Consider the following 13,691-nt stretch of genomic DNA (forward strand, 5'->3'; position numbering starts at 1 on the left):
TCGTATTTCTCCTTACTCCAATCAAACACTTTCCTAACTTGTCCGTTCCTATCCCTCTCCAATGCTATGGTAAAGGAGATGAATTGCGATCACTATCTCCAAAATGCTCTCCCACTGAGAGGCCTGATACCTGACCAGGTTCATTTCCCAATACCAAATCAAGTACAGCCTCTCCTCTTGTAGGCTTATCTACATATTGTGTCTGAAAACCTTCCTGAACACACGTAACAAACTCTACTCCATCGAAACCCCTTGCTCTAGGGAGATGCCAATCAATATTGGGGAAATTAAAATCTCCCATCATGACCACCCTGTTATTATTGCTTTGAGAATAATTACAGGTACGAGAACGTGCAGGGAATAGAGATACGGATCATGTACAGGTTCTGGAGAGATACAGAGCATGTACGGGCATGAGAACATACAGAGACTGGAGAGATACGGAACATGTACGGGTATGAGAACGTTCAGGGAATAAGAGAGATATGGATTACGTTCGGGTACGAGAACGTGCAAGGAATGGAGATATTATGTACAGGCAGGAGAGATTTAGTTCAACTTGGCTTCATGTTTGGAAGTGACATTGTGGGTCATGGGGCTGTGCTGTATCACTTTATGTTCTCTGTTCTCTTCAAGAATATTTATAGGACACAGATGAGCTGACTGGTATCGCGCAATTTTCCACTTACAACACAACAGCACTTTCAAAGCAGATGTCAGTGACGGTACGATTCACAATCACCATCTCCGTGTCGTAAATGTCACAACCAATCTGCATCAGGCCGAATACTGCATAATGATGAACGTCTGTGAAGAACAAGAACAAGATTTTGCAGAAGTGGCAACACTATTCAGTTCAGTGGACTGAGAGACCACCAACTCCCCACCCCAAACTTTTCATGTCTTCTCTTGTCGGTAACATTTCCATCTCAACAACCTTCCTCATGCTCCACGTCCTCACTCTCCTCCCTTACCTTTTCTTCCCCATTCCTACCAGCTTCCCCGATCATTCGTTTCCCTCCACTCACTGTCTTCTTCGAACTTTTCATATTTCCCTTTCTGCACTTGTCCATGATTTCTTCACTTGCAGTCCCCAGTCTGTCCGAATCGGCAACATCTGCTCCACAATTTTCATCAGCACAGATGCCCCACAAGGCTGCATTCTCAGCCCCTGCTCAACTTGCTTTATACTTACAAACGTGAGGCTAACCACAGCTCCAAAGCCATGTTTAGTTTGCTGACGACATGATAAGACCATATCGCAGCAGAATCAAGCCATTTGCTTCATCATGGCTGATCCATTTTCCCTCTCAAAACCAACCTCTTGCCTTCCACCCGTGTCCTTTCATGCCCTGACTAATTAAAAATCTATCAACCTCTGCCCTGAACGTACCCAGTGATTTAGCCTCCACAGCTGCCTGTGGCAACGAATTCCACAGAGTAACCACTCTCTGGCTAAGGAAATATCTCTGTTCTAAAATTACTACCCTCAATTCTGAAGCTGTTTCTTCTGGTCTTAGACTCACCTGCTACAGGAAACATCCTCTTCACATCCACTCTATCAAGGCCTTTCAATATTCAATATGTTTCTGTTAGGTCACCCCTCATTCTTCTGAATTCCAGTGAATACAGGCCCAGATCCATCAAATGCTCTTCATATGACAAGCCATTCAATCCTGGAATCATTTACCTGAACCATCTTTAAACCCTCTCCAGTGTTAGCACATCTTTTCATCATTTAGAGGCCCACAACTACTCCAAGTGAGGCCTCACCAATGTTTTATAAAGCCTCAACATTACATCCTTGCTTTTATATTCTAGTCCTTTTGAAATGAATGCTAAAATCACATATGCCTTCCTCACCACCGACTCATCCTGCAAATTAACATTTAGGGAATCCTGCACAAGGACTCCTAAACCTCTGCACCTCAGATTCTTGAATTTTCACTCCAGTCAGAAAACGATCTACACCATTACTACTTCTACCAAAGTGCATGACCACACACTTCCCGATAATGTATTCCATCTGCCACTTCTTTGCCCATTCTCCTCATCTGTAGAAGTCCTTCTGCAGCCTCTCTGGAGACAGAGAACAGCACAGAAACTGGCCCTTTGGCCTATCTAGTCAATGCCAAAACCATTTAAATGGCCTACTTCCATCGACCAGCACTGGACCATACCTTCCACACCTCTTCCATCTATGAACTTATCCAAACCTCTTAAGTTTTGAAATCGAGCTTGCATGCACCACTTCTGCTAGAAGCTCATTCCACACTCTCACATCCCTCTGAGTGAAGAAGATTCCCCTCATGTTCCCCTTAAACTTTTCACCTTTCACCCTAATCAATGACCTCTGGTTGTAGTCCCACCCAATCTCAGTAGAAACAGCCTGCTTGCATTAACCCTATCTATGCCCCTCATAATTTTGTATACCTCCATCAAATCTCCTCTCAACCTTCTACTCTCTAAAGAATACAGTCCTAATGTTTTCAATCTTTCCATATAATTCAGGTCCTCCAGATCCAGCAACATCCTTGTAAATTTTCTCTGTGTTCTTTTAACTTTGTTTACATCTTTCCAGTGCGGCCAGGTGGTTAAGGCATTGGACTAGTGACCTGAAGGTCGTGAGTTTGAGCCCCAGCCGAGGCAACGTGTTGTGTCCTTGAGCAAGATACAGTGCTCTGTGATGACACTGGTGCCAAGCTGTATGGGTCCTAATGCCCTTCCCTTGGACAACATTGGTGTCGTGAGAGGGGAGACTTGCAGCATGGGCAACTGCTGTACAACCTTGCCCAGGCCTGCACCCTGGAGAGTGAAGACTTTTCAGGCACAGATCTATGGTCTTCCAAGACTAACGGATGCCTTTTTCAACATCTTTCCTGTACGTAGGTCACCAAATTTGCACACAATACCCCAAAACTAGGCCTAACCAACATCTCATACAATTTCACCATAACATTCCGGACATCCTTGTATCCATGACAGGATACTTGGTAGTGTGGAGGAGCAGAGGGATCTGTGGGTACATGTCCACAGATCCCTGAAAGTTGCCTCACAGGTGGATAGGGTAGTTAAGAAAGCTTATGGGGTGTTAGCTTTCATAAATCGAGGGGTAGAGTTTAAGAGTCGCGATGTAATGATGCAGCTCTATAAGACTCTGGTTAGGCCACACTTGGAGTACTGTGTCCAATTCTGGTCGCCTCACTATAGGAAGGATGTGGAAGCATTGGAAAGGGTACAGAGGAGATTTACCAGGATGCTGCCTGGTTTAGAGAGTATGCATTATGATCAGAGATTAAGGGAGCTAGGGCTTTACTCTTTGGAGAGAAGGAGGATGAGAGGAGACATGATAGAGGTGTACAAGATAATAAGAGGAACAGATAGAGTGGACAGCCAGCGCCTCTTCCCCAGGGCACCACTGCTCAATACAAGAGGACATGGCTTTAAGGTAAGGGGTGAGAAGTTCAAGGGGGATATTAGAGGAAGGTTTTTTACTCAGAGAGTGGTTGGTGCGTGGAATACACTGCCTGAGTCAGTGGTGGAGGCAGATACACTAGTGAAATTTAAGACGCTACTAGACAGGTATATGGAGGAATTTAAGGTAGCGGGTTATATGGGAGGCAGGGTTTGAGGGTTGGCACAACATTGTGGGCCGAAGGGCCTGTACTGTGTTGTACTATTCTATGTTCTATGTTCATTCCATCTCTTGTGCTCAATACATTGTTTTATGAAGGCCAACGTGCTGAAAGCTTTCCTTATGACCCTCTCTACCTGTGACGCCACTTTCAATAAATTAGGGACCTGTATTCCCAGATACCTTTGTTCTATCACACTTCTCAGTGCCCTACCATTCATTTTGTAAGACCTACACTGGTTGATCCCTAACCCTAACCTCCAATGGGATCCCACCACTAAGCACATCTTTCCCTCAACCCCCCCCCCCCGCTTTCCGCAGGATTTGCTCCCTACATGACACCCTTGTCCATTCATCCCCCACATCCCCTCCCACCGATCTCCCTCCCGGCACCTATCCGTGTAAGCGGAACAAGTGCTACACATGCCCTTACACTACCTCCCTTACCACCATTCAGGGCCCCAAACAGTCCTTCCAGGTGAGGCGACAACTCACCTGTGAGTCGGCTGGGGTGATATACTGTGTCCAGTGCTCCCGATGTGGCCTTCTATATATTGGTGAGACCCGACGCAGACTGGGAGATCGTTTCGCTGAACACCTACGCTCTGTCCACCAGACAAAGCAGGATCTCCCAGTGGCCACACATTTTAATTCCACGTCCCATTCCCATTCTGATTATGTCTATCCACAGCCTCCTCTACTGTAAAGTTGAAGCCACACTCAAATTGGAGGAACAACACCTTATATTTCGTCTGGGTAGCCTCCAATCTGATGGCATGAACATTGACTTCTCTAACTTCCGTTAATGCCCCACCTCCCATTCGTACCCCATCTCTTATTTATTTAGTATTTTTTTTCCCTCTGTCCCTCTCACTATAACTCCTTGCCCATCCTCTGGGCTTCCCCCCACCCTTTCTTTCTCCCGTCCCATGATCCTCTCCCTTCTCCAGCCTTGTATCCCTTTTGCCAATCACCTGTCCAGCTCTTAGCTCCATCCCTCTCCCTCCTGTCTTCTCCTATCATTTCGGATCTCCCCCTCCCTCTCCCACTTTCAAATCTCTTACTAGCTCTTCTTTCAGTTAGTCCTGACGAAGGGTCTCAGCCTGAAACGTCGACCGTACCTCTTCCTAGAGATGCTGCCTGGCCTGCTGCATTTTTTGTGTGTGTGACACCTCACAGTTGTCTGCATTAAATTCTATCTGCCATTTTTCAGCACATTTTTCCAGAGGATACAGATCCCTCTGCAAGCCATGATAGTCTTCCTCGCTGTCCACTACACCCCCAAACTTAGTGTCATCCACAAATTTGCTGATCCAATTGACCAAAATATCATCCAGATCATTGATATAGATGACAAACAACAAAGGATCCAGCACCAATTCCTGCAGCACTCCACTAGTCACAGACCTCCAGTCGAACAGGCAACCATCTACCACTCTCCAGCTACTGTACTCCCTCAAAGCCAACGTCCAATCCGATTTACCATCTCATCTTGAACATCGAGTGACTGAACTTTCTTGACCAACCTCCTATGGGGGACTTAATCTACTTCTTCAAAACTACCTGCCCCTCCACACATCTTCTGTAAACTTTGGCACAATGCCATTAATTCCAACATCGAAATCACTGACATATAATGTAAAAAGAAGCGGTCCACACACTGTGGAATACCGTTAGTCACTGGCAGCCAACCAGAAAAGGCTCCCTTTATTCCTCCTGCCAATCAGCCAATCCCTGATCCATGCTAGTATCTTTCCCATAATATCAAGGGCTCTTAACTTGTTAAGCAGCCTCATGTCTGGCAGCTTGTCAAAGACCTTCTGAAAATCTAAATAAACAGAATCCGCCAATTTTCCTATGACTACCTTGCTTGTTATTTCGGCAAAGAATTCCAAGAGGTTTACCAGAGAAGATTTTCCCTTGAGGAAACCATGCTGACTAAGGCCTATGTTATGTATCCCTAAGTACCCCAAAATCAAATCCATAACAATCAACTCCAACATTTTCCCAACCACTGAGGTCAGACTAACTGGCCCATAATTTCCTTTCTTCTGCCTCTCTTCCTTCTTGAAAAATGGAGTGACATTTGCAATTTTCCATTCACTGTCATCGGCTGAATCAAAGGTGATGAATCAGCATTTAGGAAGCAGATTAAAAGTCTGGCTGAGTGATGGCACAACAACCTCCCACTCAATGTCAGCAAGACCACGGAGCTGAGTATTGACTTCAAGAGGGGGAAACCAGAGGTCAATAAGCGAGTCCTCATCATTGCATCTGAGGTGGAGAGAATCAGCAACTTTAAATTCTCAATGTTATTATTTCATGAGGATCTGTTCTGAGCCCAGCACGTCAGTGTAGTTCCAAACAAAGCACAGCAACCCCTCTACTTCCTTAGAAGTTTGTGAAGTTTCGGCATGACATCAAAAACTTCGACAAACTGTTACAGACGTATGGTGGAGAGAGTATAATAACCGGCTGCATCATGGCCTGGTATGGAAATAGCATTACCCTTGACCAGAAAAGCCTACAAAAAGTAGTGGATACCATCCAATCCATAACAGGGAAAGCCCACCCCACCATTGTGCGCATCTACACGGAGAGTTGTTGCAGGAAAGCAGCACCCCTATCATCAGGGTCCCCCACCACCCAGGGCATGATCTCTTCTCACTGCTGCCGCCAGGACCCTCGCCGCCAGGTTCAGGAACAGTTATTACCCCTCAACCATCAGGCTCTCGGGGATAACTTCACTCCTTCCCATAACCTATAGAGTTACTTTCAAGGACTCATCCCATGCTCTTGATATTTATTGCTTATTTATTGGTGTTTTTTTTTTCATTTCTATTTGCAGAGTTTGCTGTCTTTTGCACATTGGCTGTCCATCCTGTTGGGTGCAGTCTTCGATGATTCAATGACGTTTCCTGGATTTACTGAGCATGCTGACAAGAAAATAATTCTCAGGGTTGTATATGGTGACATACTGTATAAGTAGTTAGATAATAAATTTACTTTGAATCTTGCTTCCATCCTGTTCTCCTTCTCAAACTCTCCCAGACATCACCACCTGCATTCACTTGGAAACACACTGTAGATCTTACCTCCTTTATTTCTGAAGTAATCAGTGTCTTTCCACATCAAAGGAATTCGAAGATCTGTTAATAAAAACAAAACATTGTAATCCCACAAAGCGGCTCCTGCATTCCATTCTGTGATACAGAATGGTAGCAGACCCTTTTGGTGCAACAAACCTGCACTGCGCATTGGTGTCTTGCAAATATACTCCTGCATTCAGTTGTATTCCCACTCACTCCCCAACTCTTCTCATCCCTTCAGTGTTCAAAATATTCTCAACCCTCTTACCAACTTCCTCAGCACTAGGTCTGTCAAACTCTGCCCAGAATGGACACAGCTACAGCCAATTATTTTAAACATCCTAATTCCAAGGAGACACAGAAAGCACAGGTGCTAGATGCTTTCAACAGTGCCTGGGTGCAAGCTTGTCAGAATATTTGCTTATGTACCAAATTTCCTTCAGCTTCGAAGGAAGTGGAGGTGTGGCTGCTCTTTCATTGTGATTGCATCTATTTGATAAGCTAGGATGGGTCACCTGAAATGTTAACACCCTGGAACTGAAAATGCTAACTTTCTCCACCGACCCACCAATGAGGAATGGTATGTGGCCTCCTTGACTTCTCCCACAGATGCTGCTCGATCCTCTGAATTCCTCCAGCACCAGGGTTTTTGCACCTTAGTTCAATCACTGAACCAAAATCTACTAAACAGTTGTTTATGTGCTCAGACAGCTCTCCTCAGGTGGAGGGTTCCAAAAGGTCCCTACCCTCTTGTTTCCCCATCCTCCTGATACTGATAGTCTGGAACCTGGGAGTCACTTTACTCATGATGAAGACCGAGGAGATAACTTTTCAACATCTACCTCACCATCCTCTTGGAACTTTACAATGCTCATGATCCCCAGCTCCAGGACAGACAGCCACTGTCACCCAGTCTCGCCTCAAATATCAATCTACCCATCGCAAGATTCAATACAGTAAATATACTGCATACTGCTCCAATCTTCTCCTTCAACATCCTCTCACGCCTAACAACTATTTCTCTGCCTGCAGTCCTACACATAGTGACACACAGTACAAAAACAGCATGTTCAGCATCTGCTCTCACTGACAATAAGCATTAGAATATTTATACTAATCCCATTTACCCCTTATATTTAATCAATTTTCTGCAGTTTCCACATGTACCCTCCCCACAACACCACAGTCTCTCCTGCTGTCCACGCTTGGAATTGTTAACTTACCTCAGTCAATTGACCCACCAACCCACATATCTTGGGCACTTGAAAGGGAAACAGCCACCCAGCGAAAATCACTTGGTCAGAGGAAGAATGTTCAAGACCAAAAGACATAGAACATTCAGCCCATCAAGTCTGCTCTGCCATTCCATCATGGCTGACTTGTCATCCCTTGCAACCCCATTTGACAACCTTCTTCCCATCGCCTTTGACACCCCGACTAATCAAGAACTCATCAATCACCACGGTCACCTGTGGCAATGAATGCCACAGGTTCAGCACCCTCTGGCTAAAGAAATTCCTCCTCATCTCTGTCCTCAATGGATGCCATTCGATGCTGAGGCCCCAGACTCACCCTCTGCAGAAAATATCCTCTCCACATCCACTCCATCTCGGCCTTTCAATATTCAACACAAACAGCAGCTGGTAGTGGGAGTGAGGAAAGAGTCAAAGTGAGGCAGCATTGCAAAAGGCCTTTCGGCCCAACCTTTCCATACTAACCAAGCTGTCTACTTCAACTGGTTGCATTTCCCCATACTTTGTCCATATCCCCCAAACCTTTTCTATCTATGTTACATCTAAATGTCTCATAAACGTTATAATTCTTTGTGCCTCAATCATTTCCTCTGGCATCTCATTCCATATTCTCACCACCCACTTTCCTCTCAATTATAATTCAGGCCCTTTAGTTTAAGACCACCTGCCCTGGGATTAAGACCGTAAGACAATAAGACACAGGAGTACAATTAGGCCTTTTGGCCCATCGAGTCTGCTCCACCATTCAATCATTTTTGTTTTCCTCCTCAGTCCCACTCCCCGGCCTTCTCCCCGTAACCTCTGATGCTGTGTCCAGTCCAGAACCTATCAAGCTCTGCCTTAAATACAACCCCCCCCCCCCCACCATCCTTCCAAATTCCAGCAAGTACAGATAGCCCTTTCATTCTTGGAGTCGACCTTATGAACCTCATCTGGACCCTCTCCAATGCCAGCACATCTTTTCTAAGATGAGGAGCCCAAAACTGTTCACAGCACTCAAGGTGAGACCTCACCAGTGCCTTATAAAGCCTCAGCATCACATCCGTGCTCTTGTATTCTAGACCTCTTGAAATGAATGCAAACATGGCATTTTCCTTCCTCGCCAGCGAATCTACCTGCAAGTTAACCTTTAGGGTTAACCTTTAGGACTCAAAAGTCCCTTTGCATTTCAGATTTTTGGATTTTCTCCCCATTTAGAAAATAGTCTGAACATTTATTTCTACTACCAAAGTGCATAACCATGCATTTTCCAACGTTGTATTTCATTTGCCACTTTCTTGCCCATTCTCCTAATCTGTCTAAGTCCTTCTGCAGCCTACCTGTTTCCTCAACACTACCTGCCCCTCCACCAATCTCCGTATCATCTGCAAACTTGGGAACAAAGCCATCTATTCCATCACCTAAACCATTGATATAACACATAGAAAGAAGCTGCCCCACACCAATCACTGGTCACTGGCAGACAACCAGAAAAGGATCCTTTTATTCCTACTTGCTGCCTCCGGCCGATCAGCCAATGCTCTACCCATGCCAGTAACATTCCACTAACCAACGAGAGGGCACAATATGAACTTGCAGGTTGAGTCGGTGGTGAGGAAAGCAAAATGCATTGTTAGCATTCATTTCAAGAGGTCTAGAGTACAAGAGCAGGGATGTGATGCTGAGGCTTTATAAGGCACTGGTGAGGCCTCACCTTGAGTATTGTGAACAGTTTTGGGCTCCTTATCTCAGAAAAGATGTGCTGGCATTGGAGAGGGTCCAGAGGAGGTTCACAGGAATGATTCCAGGAATGCATGAGTTATCAAACTAGGAACATTTGATAGCTCTAGGTCGGTGCTCACTGGAATTCAGGAGGATGGGGGGAGGGGAGAGGGGGGGATCTCATTGAAACCTTTTGAATGTTGAAAGGCCCAGTCAGAGTAGACGTAGAAAGGATGTTTCCCATGGTGGAGGAGTCTAGAACAAGAGGGCACAATATGAACTCTGGACTGTTTATGCAGAGACACAATACCAATGTCCAGCATCTAGAAACTGAAAGGACAGCTTCAATGATAGTAATTGTACAGCTTTAGTACCACAATGGCAGAGAACTTGTCAGGTTCCCAGGAATCCCTCTGCTGCCTCTCTTTACCAGCATTCCACCGGCACCACCCTCTCAGAGTCACACCGAAAATCACAAAAACAAGAAAATCCGCAGAAGCTGGAAATCGAAAGCAACACACATAAAATGCTGGAGGAATTCAGCAGGCCAGGCAGCATCTGTGGAAAAGAAAACAGCTCAGCCAACACCCTTCATCAAAGATGGAAGGGTCTCAGCCAAAAAAGCAAACTATTTCCCTCCATGGTAACTGCCTGACATGCAGAGTTCCTCCAGCCTTTTGTCCGTGTTCCTCAGAATTTCCAGAATCACTTGTGTTTACGAGCAGAGCAAATTTTAACCATTTTGCTCCTTTGTTCCTACCTGATATACTGACTGTCCCCTTGCAGGGTAAACGATCTTCAAGGAGCCCAGCGTCCGAGGATCTGCTGAGAAAACAGTCATCAGTGTAGCAATACACAAAACCAATATTTAATTAATTGATACACTTTGTAAAAACTAATCTTGAGATGTGGTGAGAGATGACAAGTCTCATCAAAAACACATGGTGCATTATCAGTTATCTGTTGAACTGTTGTATTGGTGTTACCAGAAGCATAATGTCACCAAAATCAGGAGACATGGACCAAGACAAGAAAATCTGCAGTTGCTGGAAATCTGAAACAACACACACAAAATGCTGAAGGAACTCAGCAAGCCAGGCAGCATCCATGGAAAAGACTAAACAGACCATGTCTCGGGCCAAGACCCTTCATCAGGACTGAAGAAAAACAGATGAGTGAGGGGAGGAAAAAGCACGAGGTGGTAAGTGATAGGTGAAACTGGGAGGGGCAGGGGTGAAGTAAAGAGCTGGGAGTTGATTGATGAACGAGGTAAAGGGCTGGAGGAGACTGAACCTTATAGGAGGGAGTAGAAAACTATGGAAGAAAGGGAAGGAACAGCAGAGGGAGATGATAGGCAGGGAAGGGGACAAGGTGAGAGAGGGAAACAGGAATAGGGAACAGTGAAGGGGAGGGGTAGGGGGGCAATTACCAGGTTCAAGGAATCAATATTCATGCCATCAGGTTAGAGGCTACCCAGATGAAATACAAGGTGTTGCTCCTCCACCCTGAGTGTGGCCTCATCGCAGCAGTAGAGGAGACCACGGACTGACGTGTCGGAATGGAAATGGGAAGTAGAATTGAAGATGATACTGAGAGATCCCGCTTTTTGAAGCGATCGCCAAATCCATGTCGTGACTCACTAATATACAGGAGGCCACGTTTGGAGCACCAGACGCAGTAGATGACCCCAACAGACCTGTAGGTAAAATGTTGCCTCAGCTGGAAGGACTGTTTCAGGCTCCGCATGGAAGTACGGGAGGAGCCGTAGGGCAGCTGTTGCACTTGTTCCGCTTGCAAGGATGAGCACCAGGAGGGAGAACAGTTGGTAGAGATGGTGGACAATGGAGTCGCATAGGGAGAAATCCCTACAAAAAGTGGAAAGTGGGTGGGGAGGGAAGGATGGTGCTTGGCAGTGGGATCCCAAACGGAAAATTATGTGCTGGTCGTGGAGGCTATTAGAGTGGTAGATGAAGTCAAGAGGAACCCTATCCCTAGTTGTCCAGAAAGTGGAGAGCTTTAAGGACCTCCTGATCCATCAGTCACCCATTTTAATTCTACTTCCCATTCCACCGTGACAGGCCATAGACTCTTCCACTGCCACGATGAGGCCACACTCAGGTTGGAGGAGCAACACCTTATACTGTCTCTGGATAGCTCCAACTTGATGGCATGAACATCAATTCCTTGCACTTCCGGTAATGCCCCCCTTCACCATTCCCCTTTCCCTTTCTCACCTTATCTTCTTACCTTCCCCTTCCCTTCCTGCCAAGGTCTTCCGTCCTCTCTTATCAGATTCCCCCTTCTCCAGTCCTGTATCTCTTTCACCAATCAACTTCCCAGCTCCATACTTCACCACCCCTTCCTCTCCCAGTTTCACCTATCACCTACCATCTTGTGCTTCTTCCTGCCCTCCCCCCACCTTTTTACATAGACCAGCATCCTATGCTTATCCATCCAATATCAACCATCATTCCCCTCCACTGATGCTGCCTGACCTGCTGAGTTCCTCCAGTATATTGTGTGTGGGTAGGCGGCACTCCGTGGGTCGAGGTCAACCATGGATGTTACATGCTAGTTGTCTACATTGTTGGTGCAGCTTCATGGTGTCGAACAAGACCAACGTGACAGTGGCAGTCTTTGTGGCAAAGCTCGGGGGAAAGGAGGCCCCAGTTCTGCTGGACATGCAGCATTCCTGTCTATGGAACACACACACAATGCTGGAGGAACTCAGCAGGCCAGGCAACATCTATGGAAAAAAGTACAGTCGATGTTTTAGGCCGAAACCCTTCAGCAGGACCGGAGGAAAAAAAGGCTGAGGAGTAGATTTTAAACCTGGAAGTGGGGAGGGGAGAGAGAACCACCAGGTGATAGGTGAAACCTGGAAGGGGGGGGCGGGGGAATGAAGTGAAGAGCTGGTAAGTTGATTGGTGAAAGAGACAGAAGGCCAAGGAAGACAAAAACAGGAGAGAGGAGCACCAGAAGGAGGCAATGGGCAGGCAAGAAGATAAGGTGAGAGAGGAAAAATGGGATGGGAAATGGAGAGGGCATCACCAAAAGTTTGAGAAATCGATGTTCATGCCATCAAGTTGGAAGCTACCCAAATGGCGGTGTTCCTCCAACCTAAGTGTGGCCCTGGCCTCATCACGACAGTGGAGGAGGCTATGGATGGACATACTGAAATGGGAACAGGAGGTGGAATTCAAATGGGGGGCCACTGGGAGATCCCACTTGTTCTGGTGGATGGAGCATGGATGCTCTGCAAAGCAGTCTTCCAATCTACATTGGGTCTCACCGATATACAAGAGGCCACACCGGGAGCACAGAACACAGTATATGACCCCAAAAGACTCACAGGTGAAACATCGCCTCACCTGGAAACACTGTTTGGGGCCCTGAATGGTAGTGAGGGAGGAGGTACAGGGGCAGGTGTCGCACTTGTTCTGCTTGCAAGGATAAGTGCCAGGAGGGAGATCAGTGGGGAGGGACGAATGGACAAGAGAGTCGCACAGGGAGCGATCCCTGTGGAAAGCAGAAAGTGGGGGGGGGGGGGAGGACAGTAAGATGTTCTTGGTGGTGCGATCCAGTTGGAGGTGGAGAAGTTTTGGAGAATTATGTGCTGGACACGGAGGCTCATGGGTGGACAGTGAGGACAAGAGAAACCCTATCATTGGTAGGATGCGGGTGGGTGGATGGGGTAACAACAAACGTGCTTGAAATAGAAGATATACGGTTGAGGACAGTGTTGATGGTGGAGGAAGGGAAGACCCTTTCTTTGAAAAAGGAGGATATCTCCTTTGTTCTAGAATAAAAAGCCTCATCCTGAGAGAAGATGTGGTGGAGAAGGAGGAATTGAGAAATGGGGATGGAGTTTTTACAAGTAGCAGGGTGGGACAAGGTATAGTCCCGGTAGCTGTGACAGTCCATGGGTTTGTAATAGACTTCGGTGGATAAGCTGTTTCCAGAGATAGAGACTGTGAGATCGAGAAAGGGGAGGGAGGTGTCGGAAATGGACCA

At 46.4% G+C, this 13,691-nt stretch overlaps 1 protein-coding gene across 4 annotated transcripts in view; it reads right to left on the reverse strand.

The window, feature by feature from the left end:
* rtkna (rhotekin a) overlaps positions 1–13,691 on the reverse strand; it is a 236,689-nt gene that overhangs the window by 189,235 nt on the left and 33,763 nt on the right. For all 4 annotated transcript variants that reach the window (XM_063045173.1, XM_063045172.1, XM_063045171.1 and 1 more), the window contains exons 3-5: positions 10,438–10,499; positions 6,730–6,783; positions 690–807 (exon numbers count right to left, since the gene is read on the reverse strand). In XM_063045173.1, coding sequence (XP_062901243.1) covers positions 690–807; positions 6,730–6,783; positions 10,438–10,499 — 234 coding nt within the window. The remainder of the gene's footprint in view (positions 1–689; positions 808–6,729; positions 6,784–10,437; positions 10,500–13,691) is intronic.

This window comes from Mobula hypostoma, chromosome 4 (genome assembly GCF_963921235.1).
Source record: "Mobula hypostoma chromosome 4, sMobHyp1.1, whole genome shotgun sequence".
Lineage (NCBI taxonomy): Eukaryota > Metazoa > Chordata > Chondrichthyes > Myliobatiformes > Myliobatidae > Mobula > Mobula hypostoma.